This window comes from Solanum verrucosum, unplaced genomic scaffold, assembly GCF_900185275.1.
Source record: "Solanum verrucosum unplaced genomic scaffold, falcon-dt-bn FXZP01000281.1, whole genome shotgun sequence".
Classification (NCBI taxonomy): Eukaryota; Viridiplantae; Streptophyta; class Magnoliopsida; order Solanales; family Solanaceae; genus Solanum; species Solanum verrucosum.
In genome coordinates this window covers 680,088-692,546 of record NW_026020554.1, presented here as the reverse complement: position 1 = coordinate 692,546, position 12,459 = coordinate 680,088, and the positions used below count along the sequence as shown (strand labels likewise).

At 33.3% G+C, this 12,459-nt stretch overlaps 2 protein-coding genes across 2 annotated transcripts; one reads left to right on the top strand and one right to left on the bottom strand.

Moving 5' to 3' along the window:
* Positions 1–1,540: 1,540 nt before the first annotated feature.
* Positions 1,541–1,963, top strand: LOC125810079 (uncharacterized). Its single transcript, XM_049489596.1, has one exon. The coding sequence runs from the start codon at positions 1,560–1,562 to the stop codon at positions 1,944–1,946; it is 387 nt and encodes a 128-aa protein (XP_049345553.1). The 5' UTR covers positions 1,541–1,559; the 3' UTR covers positions 1,947–1,963.
* A 3,563-nt stretch (positions 1,964–5,526) lies between these two features.
* On the bottom strand, positions 5,527–7,614 carry LOC125810071 (ras-related protein RABA1f-like). The gene is made up of 2 exons (XM_049489588.1): positions 7,317–7,614; positions 5,527–6,716 (listed from the first exon to the last, which is right to left on the bottom strand). The coding sequence occupies exons 1-2, from the start codon at positions 7,535–7,537 to the stop codon at positions 6,290–6,292; spliced, it is 648 nt and encodes a 215-aa protein (XP_049345545.1). The 5' UTR covers positions 7,538–7,614; the 3' UTR covers positions 5,527–6,289.
* Positions 7,615–12,459: the final 4,845 nt, after the last annotated feature.

Genomic DNA, 12,459 nt, shown 5'->3' with positions numbered 1-12,459 from the left:
GATTCGAACCCAGTTCCATCACCTAAAAATGAACCAAAGGTTGAAACCAATAGACCCAATTAACTTTAGTATCAAATAAAGTCTAATAAAATATATCACCTATTCAAGCTATATATACACATATATATACATAATTTTTTTCGAAGTTAATGGGTGCACGTGCACCCTCACGTAAGCACTATATGGTCTGAAACATTCTTCTCGAGCCTGATTTGAGAAGTTCAACACAGTAATTCAGCATTTTGACATGACTCGTAATGGAGATGATCACCTCTGTAATTTTATCGGCATTCTGCATCAAATCAATGTATTTATTTGATTGTTTATGTTGATATTGTTATCACCGACAATGATTCCAATGACTATCATAAATAGGGTGTGCAAAAATCGAATCGACCGATAAATCGAACTGAAAAAGTGTTATTCGTTTATTGTTATTGAGTTATTGGGTTAACGTTTATTTATTGGTTTTATAAAAACATTATTAGATTATCGGTTTCATATTGGTTTTTTAATAGTGGGTATTGGGTTAACCAATAACCCATTAAGAATATAATTGTTTACTATATTAGCTTTTAGTTATACATAAATATCAAACAAAAAATATTAATATAGTAACTATATTAGACTATAACTATAAGAACCCTACACAATTAATACTATTTGACTCTGTTATCTGCATTTACCCTTTAGGTATTAGTATTACTTTAGTCTTTAGGTTCACAACGTCAAAACCTAAAGAACTAAGAACGACGACGGGCAGGGTTTGAAACAACGACGGCAAGGGTTAAACAATGACTAGGATTGTAAATTGTGAGTATTTGCTTTACTTTTACTACACTAAGCAGAACCTTTGCACTCAATGAGTAATTTGATTTCTCTCTTTTTTATTTCGTGTCAAAATTGTTGGACAAGTCCTATATTTGGTTTGAAATCATTTTCTTATTGGTTAAATCGAAAATCTAACCGTTAAAGACAAAAAATCGATAACAAATATCTTATTGGTTTGGTTATCGTTTTAGCATATTTAAAAATAGAAAAAATGATAAACTGAACCGATAATACTTAAAATTGAACCGAGTCGATCATTACACACCCATAGTCACAAGGGAAATCATAAACTGACTTACAACACTCACAACAAAAGTGATGTTAAGTCTAGTCACTGTGAAATAATTCAACTTTCCAACCAACCGTCTATATCTTTCATGAATACTAAGTGACTTTCTCTGTCGGGAAGGAATTTAACATACGAATTCATAGGAGTGTCAATAGGTCTACATCCCGTCATTCTTGTCTCCTAAAAAAATGTCTAAGGCATATTTACTTTGAGAAATAACAATAACTGATTTAGATTGAACTATCTCAATATTAATAGATTTATTTAAATTTCAAAATTCAAAAAATGCTACATAAATTAAGACGAAAAGTATTTACTTGCAAACTAATTTATTTTTGTGTATGATTAATTACCGTAGAACCGAATCAAATGTCAAAACCAATAAATATATAGTATTTGGATTAGTTTGATTCTATCACCTCTTCCTTAAGCTTCTACCATGGCTGACCATCAAAAACCTAAACCCACCGAGAACTTCTCTTCACCGCCGTCAACAAATCCACCCAAAATCTCCGGCGGATCATCTAACGGTGGATTTTCCGGCGCTCCACACTTTCCAAACCCTCCGGATCGTACGAACCCAGACGCCGCGACACTGAGAGAGCAATGGAGATTCGCTATCAAGCAGTACAGCAAATGGTATTCCCACGCTTGGGGAACTGCAATTTTAGCTGGGCTTTCATTTTACGCCCTTGGTTGGATTATCAAAGGCTCTAATCCTTTGCCCTCTTTTAAGCACGAAGAGTCGGATGCTAAAAATGCTTCTTCATCTTCGTCTTCGTCATCTGATGATGTTGCTTCTGTTCCGGAGGTTAAGAGAAATTGATGATGACGACAATTTCATTTTAGGTTCGTTTTAGAAACTTGAATTTCTCGCAGTTTTTGTTCGATCTTGTTTTGTTTTTAGGCATAATACATAAACTTGCCTAGTCTTAGCTGGAAAACACTTAAATTCATATGAAGTTGAACAAGTAGAAACATACGTCCATATATGGCATAATACAAATTGATCCGAGTATATAGAGTGTGTTCATCTTTGCCTACTTATGCACACCCAAAATTGGAGGGCATAGATGTGAGCTACTGAATCCAAGTTAAAATACACGTTTATGTATTATGCCTAGTTTTTATAAACACGGAGGTTACATGGGAAGACTAATGCGCCAGAGTAACTCTTTTTTAAAAAAAAAATGAGTTTTTGTACTATGCTCGGTTACATTTACAATATGCCTGAATCACTTTGGATCGATTAGATGAACTCTCTATATCCACTTTTTATAAATTTCATTTCATTTATAAGAGAATTTGGCTAATTCAACCCTCTTTCTTAGGTTGAAGGCATGCTTGATGATTTATTTGTCTATTCATCCTTTTCAATTAGTAGGTTTGGGGGTTTGTTTGAGTTTAAAGACAATGTTTTTTATGATTGTTACTTAAATTTTATCGTGTCGTATTGTTAAATCCGTTGGGTAACGACGAGAAGTCAATGACCAATTTGGTGTGATCACGTCATTACCCTATTTTTCTTGTAGATTATGTGTGACATGTAAGGATGGAGAATGATACAATCTGTCCAAACGTTGTATTCATTAAAACAATACCAAACGATACAATACAACACAAAACAACACAATTTGATACATTATGAAAAAATGCGTAACAGCCATCCAAATGAAGTGTAAGGAATGGATTGAAGGTTGATTGGGAGCACCAAAGGAGTAAGGACTGTTTCCATGTTTTCTTAGTTGTCTGAGAACGAATTAGAAGTTGTAAATGTGGCTTAGTAATTTTAAAATTGGAAGCTTAAAATAATTTTTACCATCCAAAAAGTGACAATTGTCTTTTGTGTGTGAATTTTGGCTGCCAAAATGCCCTTTTTGTCACCCTTCTGTAACTCTCGTCCAAGATAAGTCAATATCATCTCTAAGGATATTTCGCAGTCTAGAACACGTTCGAGAAAGTGTGCTTCGTTTACATTCCAGCCTCTTAGAGCTTGCTACTTTACCAGTTGATTTTAAAGAATCAATCTTCTCTGGACAAGGACGGTACCTCAAGGAGAAGAAGTTCAGATTTGAATCCTCTTTCTTTCTTTCATTTATTTACCCTTCAACTCATGTGGACAGAAGTGAAACTGCTGACCCTCCTTCCTTTCTTTCTTTTGTTTTTTTTTTTTTTTTTTTTTGTAGATAAGTTTAAATCCTTTTTGATTGTTCATGTTTTATTCTTTTCCTTTTACGCCGAAGATTGCCATTCTTGCCTTTTATCTCATTAACGAGAGGACAGAAATCCTGAAAATCCCACATGTTCTCTTTCTTTTAAATATGCCTCTGAAGTCTTGCAATATCTTTGATCTTTTTATGTACATGCTTGTATGAAAGATCAGGAGTTCTTATGTATGTCTATCATGTCTGTTTGAGACATCATATGCCGAAACCCTCTCTGTTGCTTATCCAATCCCTGACCTTACTTTATAGTTTCATTTGCTTTGTTGAATGTAATATTAAAAATCTGACCATTTATGCATTTCTATTCACCTATTTTATCCTGCTGAGAACAGAATGTAGCTGCTTTGCTCTTTGTATATGTGAACTTGGGAAGGAACAAATAAACATGTAGAGTTAATATACTTCCTATGATCTCTTTATCCATATGTAATGGGAGATCTTTGCTGTAAATAAATGAAGCCTGTCTGGAGAAGCGTCAATCTAATTCTGGATGCATTGCCTAATGCCTCTTATTTTCAGTTGGAATGTAGCAAGCAACTAGTAATTGAAAGAAGCATATTATACATGGAAGCTCTTGACAGGATTTTGACTCGACTCTCCCCACACAGAGAATCTTATCTCCATAACGGCCTCTTGTTATGCTGTGTTACTTTAATCGCCATTGCCTTTTAGCTTTGATCATTAGATGAGCAACTGCGCATATACATTCTATTGACCCTCTAAGTGTTGATTGACATCTTGTTAGTGAAATATCATCCCAAGTGCTAATTGTTTTTGTCCTGTCTGGACCACCTCATCCTTGACTATATTTTTTCCTTGTCTATTACAAGTTTTATGCTTTTCCGAAAGAGAAGATGTGATCTCATTACCAAATCAGATAGTCAACACCACCATTCTTTGTTTGCGAATATCTACTAGCTACTGTTTCTCTGAATTGCCTTAGTTCTTTCCTCAGCTCTCCACTCTCGTTCCTTGTACCATGTTGGGCTCTAGCATGAACTGGCATAATACATTCTCAGTTTCAATTCCCATGTGGGGTCATTATCTCTTGAATTTATAGGAGGAAAGATGACAAGCTTAGAAGTTATTTCTTTTCCTTGTCTTTAAAGTTCCGTGTCTCATGTGTTCAACTTGTCAATTTGGTATCCTATTATGGTTGCAGAGACTTATTTTCCAATTTGCAACATGGGAACAACACATGGAGTGGGTGATAAAGAGTGCAAAGGGAAGAACAATGAGAGCTCAAACTTTTAAAATTGTACACACTAAATGTGTCTATGCCATATGGTTAGAGCGGAACCAGCTAGTCTTTGAGAAGAAAGCCAGAGATTATGAAGTCATTGCCCGAGAGATAGCATATATGTGTAGTGTTCAACAAATCTTTAGCTAGAATAATAAGTTGCGTAGAAACTGTGCTCTAACACTACACATATAGACACATTCAGTGTGTACAATTTTAAAAGCTTGAGCTCTCATTGTTCTTCCCTTTGCATTCTTTATCACCCATTCCATGTGTTGTTCCCATGTTGCGAATTGGATAATAGGTCTCTGTAACCATAAGTTGATTCTACTCCACAACTGCCTCCAATTCGCAAGTAGTTCAGATAAAGGAACTGAAAATGAGATAGAGAATTAAGAGGTCTCTGGGTTACTCTTTCCCATGTAAAGAGGGTGGAGTAAAATGACCTTGCTCCCAAAAACAAAAGAATGTAGAGTAAATATAATGTTTTTAGTTGACTAAGCTTGTATAGGCAGCCTTCTCTTGCCATAATCTTACCTACCTGATATATAGCATGGCCAAGCTTCTGAAATCAACTTATTTTGATTTACGGAAGTGCTTTTACAAAAAGTATTTTTGGTGAGAGACCATTTGTGTTTGGCTAATCAATTTGAAAAGCACTTTTGAAAGACTTGAATTGTATGCTAGCTTTTACCACGAATTGTGTAGTCTTGAATGTGCTCAATGGTTTATGTTGTTTAATCATTGTGATATTTTGTGAAAAAATAAGCAGAGAATAATAATGAAGAAAAATCATGATTGTTAGTGTGTTCTGACTTCTGTCGTTATTTTACTATTCTCGTCTAATTTGGAGGGACAAGAATACAGTGAATGAACTTCTGCCATTGGGATGGTGCAACTATCTCTTTTTTCTTTGTTTTGTTTGGTTGTTCATCTAAAGTAAATTAGTTCTTGTTTCTGAGTATGTTTGTCTTTTGGATGGCACAGACTCTCTTTACTCAATGAAACAAGTTACTCATGAATAGCTGAAGTCTCTCCCTCCCCTCCAACCTCTGCCCTACGGGCTTCTTAAATTTCACTTGCTGCAAGCTCTATGCGGATGGAAGTGCATTCACTGCTAACAACTAATTCCTGGGCAAATTCAGTGCATCTGCTTCCTTGAAAAAGAAACACCAAAATTGTAATAGGATGTGTACCAAGACCAAAATCTGCTGGTGCCCGCTGAGAGTCTAGGCAAGTCAAGTGTGCTTTTTTCCCTCGACCGTTTGTTTCCTGCAATGAGTTCAACAATGCAACACGAAAAACAATAGTATCCTGAGTTGTTTTTTGTTAAGAAGAGTTTTGATACTTATTTCCTGTACAGTAGATGTGCATATCAATAATACTGTAGTTTTGAGTTGTTGTCAGTTGACGTTCTGTGTAGCGTGGATAAGTTACCTTACCATTTTCACAGCTGAAATGTTCTTAATGCCATTGTACACTTGTGAAAAGACAACAAATGGTTCTTAAGCAAAATTTTACTTCCATCCCCCATTTCCCCACCTCGGTTCCTCAAATTTTTCTTTCCGCTAAATTACAGTCGTAGAGTGGGGAGTGCTATACAATTTTTGTACAGGAAACCTGAAATTCTCAGCATTCCTGCATTTTTCTGCAGTTCATATATCTGCATTCTGAGAAATGTAGTAGTGAGTGGTTGATCCTTGCTCAACCGGAACAACAACCGCCCTTCTTAACAGCAGATACATCATTTCCAATGTGGATCGTTTGTCCTGCAGGCAAAGATGCTGGATCATCTCCTGCATCAAGAGCTTTCTTGCTAACCACCCGGTAAATCTGAGTCAACACTTCTGTGAAAGCGTTTTCAACATTCAGCGCCTCAAGAGCAGAGGTTTCCATGAAGAAGGTATTCTCTCTTTCTGCAAATCCCTTTGAGTCGTCAGTGGGAACAGCACGCAGGTGGCGGAGATCTGCCTTGTTCCCGACCAGCATGACGACAATGTTCTGGTCTGTATGATCTCTGAGCTCCTTGAGCCATCTCGCAACGTTCTCAAATGTTACATGGCGAGTAATATCGTAAACAAGTAAGGCACCAACTGCTCCTCTATAATAAGCACTTGTGATAGCCCGGTACCTGTTTTTAATTTTATAGCCAAAAGCTATTTAGAAACAATTCCTCCAGGCATTACAGGTGAAAGAACATTGCATTCAAGTCATAAGTAAACCAAGATGCATACGAAGACTTGTCGAAAATTTTCTCTTTTTCTTTTTGTTGTTGTTGCTTCACATGATCTAATAGACTTTGGAACAATTAGATGATATCTATCTGATTGTATGATTGATCAATATGATCAATGAAGAGAACCATGTGTTCTTAGATTCAAAACTCTCTGTGATGACAGAAATACTAGGTGATTTCTTCGACTTGTCTAAGCCTTGGTAGATATTGTTATTCGTTAGGTAGAAGGTACCATGTGGAACTAATTGAGGTAAGTAGACAAGTTGGTCTGGACATCATGGTTGGAAAAAAGTTATGGATAAAAATCGTACAAAATGATGAAAACTAATCTTTTTCCGGTTCAATTATCTTGTAGGCTCTTCATTTTTTGGATTCGAATTTGAGACCTCTGATTAGATTCTTGGTGAGAGAGCAATGTTACATTAATAACTAGTGCATACATATACAGTTATGCAATGCATGTTATAAAACCAAAAGAAAATTGGGATTGAGTACCTTTCTTGGCCAGCAGTGTCCCAAATCTGGGCTTTGACAATCTTGTCATCAACATGAATGGTTCTAGTGGCGAATTCAACGCCAATAGTCGACTTAGATTGTTGGCTGAATTCGTTTTTGGTAAATCGCGATAGCAAATTCGATTTACCCACACCAGAATCCCCTATTAACACCACCTTGAACAAGTAATCATAATCTTCCTCTGATCTATATGTTCCCATAATTTCCCTTTTCTCTTAACTTGCACATAAGATCAGTTAATTAAGGAGTGTTTCTCTATCTTCCTTTGAATTAGGGATGAAAGGGAGAAGATGAATAACATGAATATTCATTGAATGATTTTACTATTAACAAATGGTGCATATTTAACCTCCGTTTATTTCGAACGGTTGAGGGGAGAAAGAGAAGAAATAGTTTTAAGTTCAAGTATTATATGGTTAATAGTAGTTGGTTCGTAGAATTAATTTAAATTACAATTGTTTTAATCAGTGTATATTTTATGTATAGTAAATAATGAATCGTGTGAAGATCCCTTTAATCCGTGTATAATTTTGATAGGAATTATTATAGTTCAAGGAGAAAACAACACCACCCTATTAATTTAATATTAAACTGACAAAATATGGATATAATTAATTTAGGGATTTGTTAGGTATCAACTCTTAAGATTATCACAAGAAATATTCAATAATTTAGGGATTTGTTAGGTATCAACTCTTAAGATTATCACAAGAAATATTCAATAATTTAGGGATTTTTTAGGTATCAACTCTACTTTCTCACCCTATATTCAATAATTGGCTCACAAATTGTATGATAATGGGGCTTCCCCTCATTATCTCAATTGTGTGATTATAATATTTTTTGTCCAAACTCTATCCAAAACACACTTCAATAATTATCTCAATTCTGACCTCGACCTTGACTCGAGATTCGATCCTAACCCTCAGCTCGAGATCCAACCTCTAACTCTGACCTTGATCGAAGACTCAATTGACCTCGACTTAGGATTTGAACCTTGACCCTTAATCAACCCAAGACTATCTTGACCCAAACCTCGATTTGGGACGTAATTTCAACCCCAACCTCGATCGGGGACTTGACCCCTAGCCTGACTCGAACATGGGACTTGGCGCTCGACCCGACATGACTTGAGATCCAAACTCTGATCCTAGACGATCCTAATCCCAACCTAAACATGGAACTCGACGACCCCGACCCAAACGTAGGATCTGACCCTAGCCCTTAGCGCCTTACTGGAGACCTAACTCCGACCCTCGACTCGATGACCCGATCCCAACCTCCACTAGGGACATGACTTTGATCTAGGACCTAGCCCTAATTTGGAGCTCAACCCTTGATCCAAAATCAGGACTCATTAGTATATAATTTTGTATCATAATTTTCTCCAAGTTATGACCCAGAGAATCGTGATCCAAATTCATAAATAATTATTCCCTTATTTTGTGTTTCTTTTACTTATGCCCCTCATAACAAAACAAAAAAAAGTTCCTCGGAGCACAAGTATATATTTTCATATCATAATATCTTTTAGCTTACATTTTGCATGACTTTAGTTTCTAAATAACTTCTCCCCCATTTGACATAGAATTTCAACTAATATTGACACAATATCAAATAAAAATATAGTATTTGATTTGGAGGAGCCCATTTAAAATGGTGTGAATTAGCAATGAAAAATATTATGTGGTTCATGACTAACAAAATTAATGATGCATGAGAGGTAGGATAGTGTAGAGAAGTGGAAATGTCCTATTGAGCTGTCATTGGCCTTAAAGTCCTTTAAAGTAATTATTTTTGCTTGTGGGTCAATGCCCCTATAAATATATATATACACACATATAACCACCACACTACAAATTGGTGGTTGTTTTCAATTTTTTGTACCTACCTTATTTATTTGTACTACAAATTAGGTACTCACTAATTTGTAGTTTGATTTTTGTATAAAATATAATTTATTGGTTTGTATCTTCAATTTTTGGACATTTGTGAAGTTTTTTCATACAACCTTTTTGCCTTCACAAAGGAGGAGTAAAAATTGCGTACATATTATTCTCTTTCATAATTTACCTGTGAGACTATACATGATGTGAAGTAATTGTTGTTACAAAGTTCTTTCGTCAATTCTTGATTAATAAAACTACAAATTCCTTCAAATTAATGTGATTAAATCTAGTTATTGTAGATATTCCCTCACTTTCGTCCCTGGACATTTTTAATTTCCAATTCATAGATAAAAAAAAAAAACCATAATTGGTTCATTCTTCATCTAATTAGATAGATTCGATAAATGATCAAGTAATTTTTGGGAATTTCTAAGAAAATTGAGGAGGGTATTTTTTTTGGTTAATTCATCCCGGCTCACATGGAATTCCGGTCTTTCTTAGTTGACAACTTTTTTATTGCAATTTGAAGTTCTCTAGTTACTCTTGCACAAACAACATCAGAATTGATTATTTGGGAAATTTTTCAAAATGTCAATATTTTAACATTTAATAGGATCCATTGTCAACACTTTCAATATTTAGTAAAAATGTCAAAAATAGTTTATTATGTATCTTATTCAAGTTTTTATTATTTGTTTTAATTGAAAGAATACAATTGTTAAATAGCAGAAAGGAGAAATTTAGGGGAAAAGATAATTTTAAAAAGGAACAATCCCTTAAAAGTCTCATCAGTTACGAAAATCTAAACTGAATACTTCATCGGCGACCCCATTGTTGATCAATTTTCTCATTATCGATATTCAAGATTCAATTGAAAATATTCAATCTCTGATCAATTTATTTTGATTAAAATCTTTTTTTTTCCAGTTTGGTAAGATAGATTTGAACGAAATAAGACAAAAAAAATTTGTTGACAAACAGCTTTGGAGATGGATTTTTCTGCTGGAAGTTCGATAAAATTGGTGGAATACAAATTGGACCATATATTAGTTAATTGCTTCATCGTTAATCTGCTTCTAATTGATTATAGTTTTAATATAAATTTTATACGTAATTGTAAATTGTATCTATTTTCATTGTAAATTGTATGTATTATGAACAACGTATGAATAATTAGTTTTGGTGGATTCGTTGAATTTTTTTGCTTGTTGAATACGAAAATAATAATGGATTGTTTGAAGACATGTTTTTTTCATTGGCTGTTTGCTTTTAATTTTTCGAATCAAATCGTATCCCTACGAAAAACAAATTGGAGCGGGTACAATTTTTTACGACAATTGTACTGTATTTTCGTTTATTTATTTGTTATTTGTTTTCTGTTTATTGAACTACATTATATCTTAGAAACCACGTCATATAAATACAAATTTATACCATAATGTAACTTATAATCCACACCAGACAGATACAATAATTATTATGATATAATGAATACACCAAATATGCTATACTGATTTAAAATGAATACAAATGTATAAAGTTAATATGTATCTTAACTTGACTGGATACAAACAACACTCTTGCAATGTCCATAACTAGAAAATGATACACATAGCATAATGAATACAAACACATGTAAATACAGTAACTTGTAAAGCTCATAACACAATCACAAACAAATATGCCATAATGAATACAAAACAATCAAATAATAAGGAGTGAATACAATCTGAAATATCAACACTATTTGTTTTAAAGGAATACAAATGTATAAGTTAATATGTATCTTTACTTAATTGGATACAAACAACACTCTTACAATGTCCATAACTGGAAAATGATATACATAGCATAGTGAATACAAAAACCTACAAGTACAGTAACTTATAAAATCACACAACACAAGTACAACAAATATACCATGATGAATACAAAACCATCCAATAATAATTCATTAATACAATCTGAAATATCATCACTATCTAAAGTATAAAAATATCCTTAATTTACTGAATACATACCAATGTACATACCTAGAAAAGGGTGATTCCAAATATGTGGTATTTTATCAAAACTAACAAAATATCCACAACAATATTTTGATCGTCTCTTCCATCATTTTAGCAGCGGATCCTACAATATCCGCTATTTCTTGAGTAATACGTAGATTAAATGATGGGAAATCTCTAGAAAATTGTTGATTAAGTTGGATACCTCTAGTAATTCTCTTAAATTCTGCCAGTGAAAAGTGATTTGGAGTTTATCAAACCCTAAACGTGATTTCAACTACAGACAACAATTTTGAACGATTTAAAAAAAAATCATAAAACAAATCTTATATGCATATCTTAATCAAAGGGATTGTGTGAATATCTTTATCAAATATATTTTCCAATTTCTGAAAGAAAAAAACAAACCAACAAAAAGGAACAGAGAGAGACAAACTTTGAAATGGAGAAGAGTTGGAAGATGAAAATATGAGAGAGAAAATATTCACTTTTTTTAAAACATATGAGAGAGAATTAATTGAAAAATGTGTAATTAAGGTGAAATAAAATAGGAAGTAAATTAGGATACACAATCTTTTCTAAAATAATGATATTTTGACATTTTTACTAATATTTATAAAGTATGGAGGTTTTTACTAATTAAGTTAGGTTTTTTTTGACTAGTTTGCTAATTTTCCCTATTTGAATTTGAATTGAACTTTTTAACAAATACATCGATCTTTTTAAAATAAAATACTCCTAGAAATGACTTTTGTAACTTAGGCTTATTAATTAAATTATAGGAATTTGCTTAAAATATCAAAACAAAATGATTCCATTTCTACTATTATAATAATAATATATATTTCAACCTGCTTGAGTGACTATATAAAAAAAATAAAAATAAAATTGCACTACGAAATCACATAAAAGATGAATATTGATAGTTGATACCATTTCATAAATAACAAATGGAATCACAAATAGTTTGAAAAATAAGCAAAATTACTTACTACAATAAATTTAAATATATTGATAATGTTATAATTCTTCACATTATCAATGTATATACGTTGTCAAAAAAGGGATTAAAAAATACCCCTAACATTTGTAATATATTTTTATACTCCCTTTGTCCTTAATTACTTGTCTACTTTTGAATTGACATACCTATTAAGAAAATAATTATTGACATAGTGAGTTACCATTTTACCCCTATTAATTATGAAGTTGATGAATTAAAAA

What these genes read in the sequence shown, in the direction of transcription:
- LOC125810079 (XM_049489596.1), top strand. Translation starts at nt 1,560, where the DNA reads ATGGCTGACCATCAAAAACCTAAACCCACCGAGAACTTCTCTTCACCG.
- LOC125810071 (XM_049489588.1), bottom strand. Translation starts at nt 7,537, where the DNA reads ATGGGAACATATAGATCAGAGGAAGATTATGATTACTTGTTCAAGGTG. An exon ending in GACACTGCTGGCCAAGAAAG is followed by an intron (nt 6,717 to 7,316) that starts GTACTCAATCCC and finishes AATTAAAAACAG; the next exon opens with GTACCGGGCTATCACAAGTG.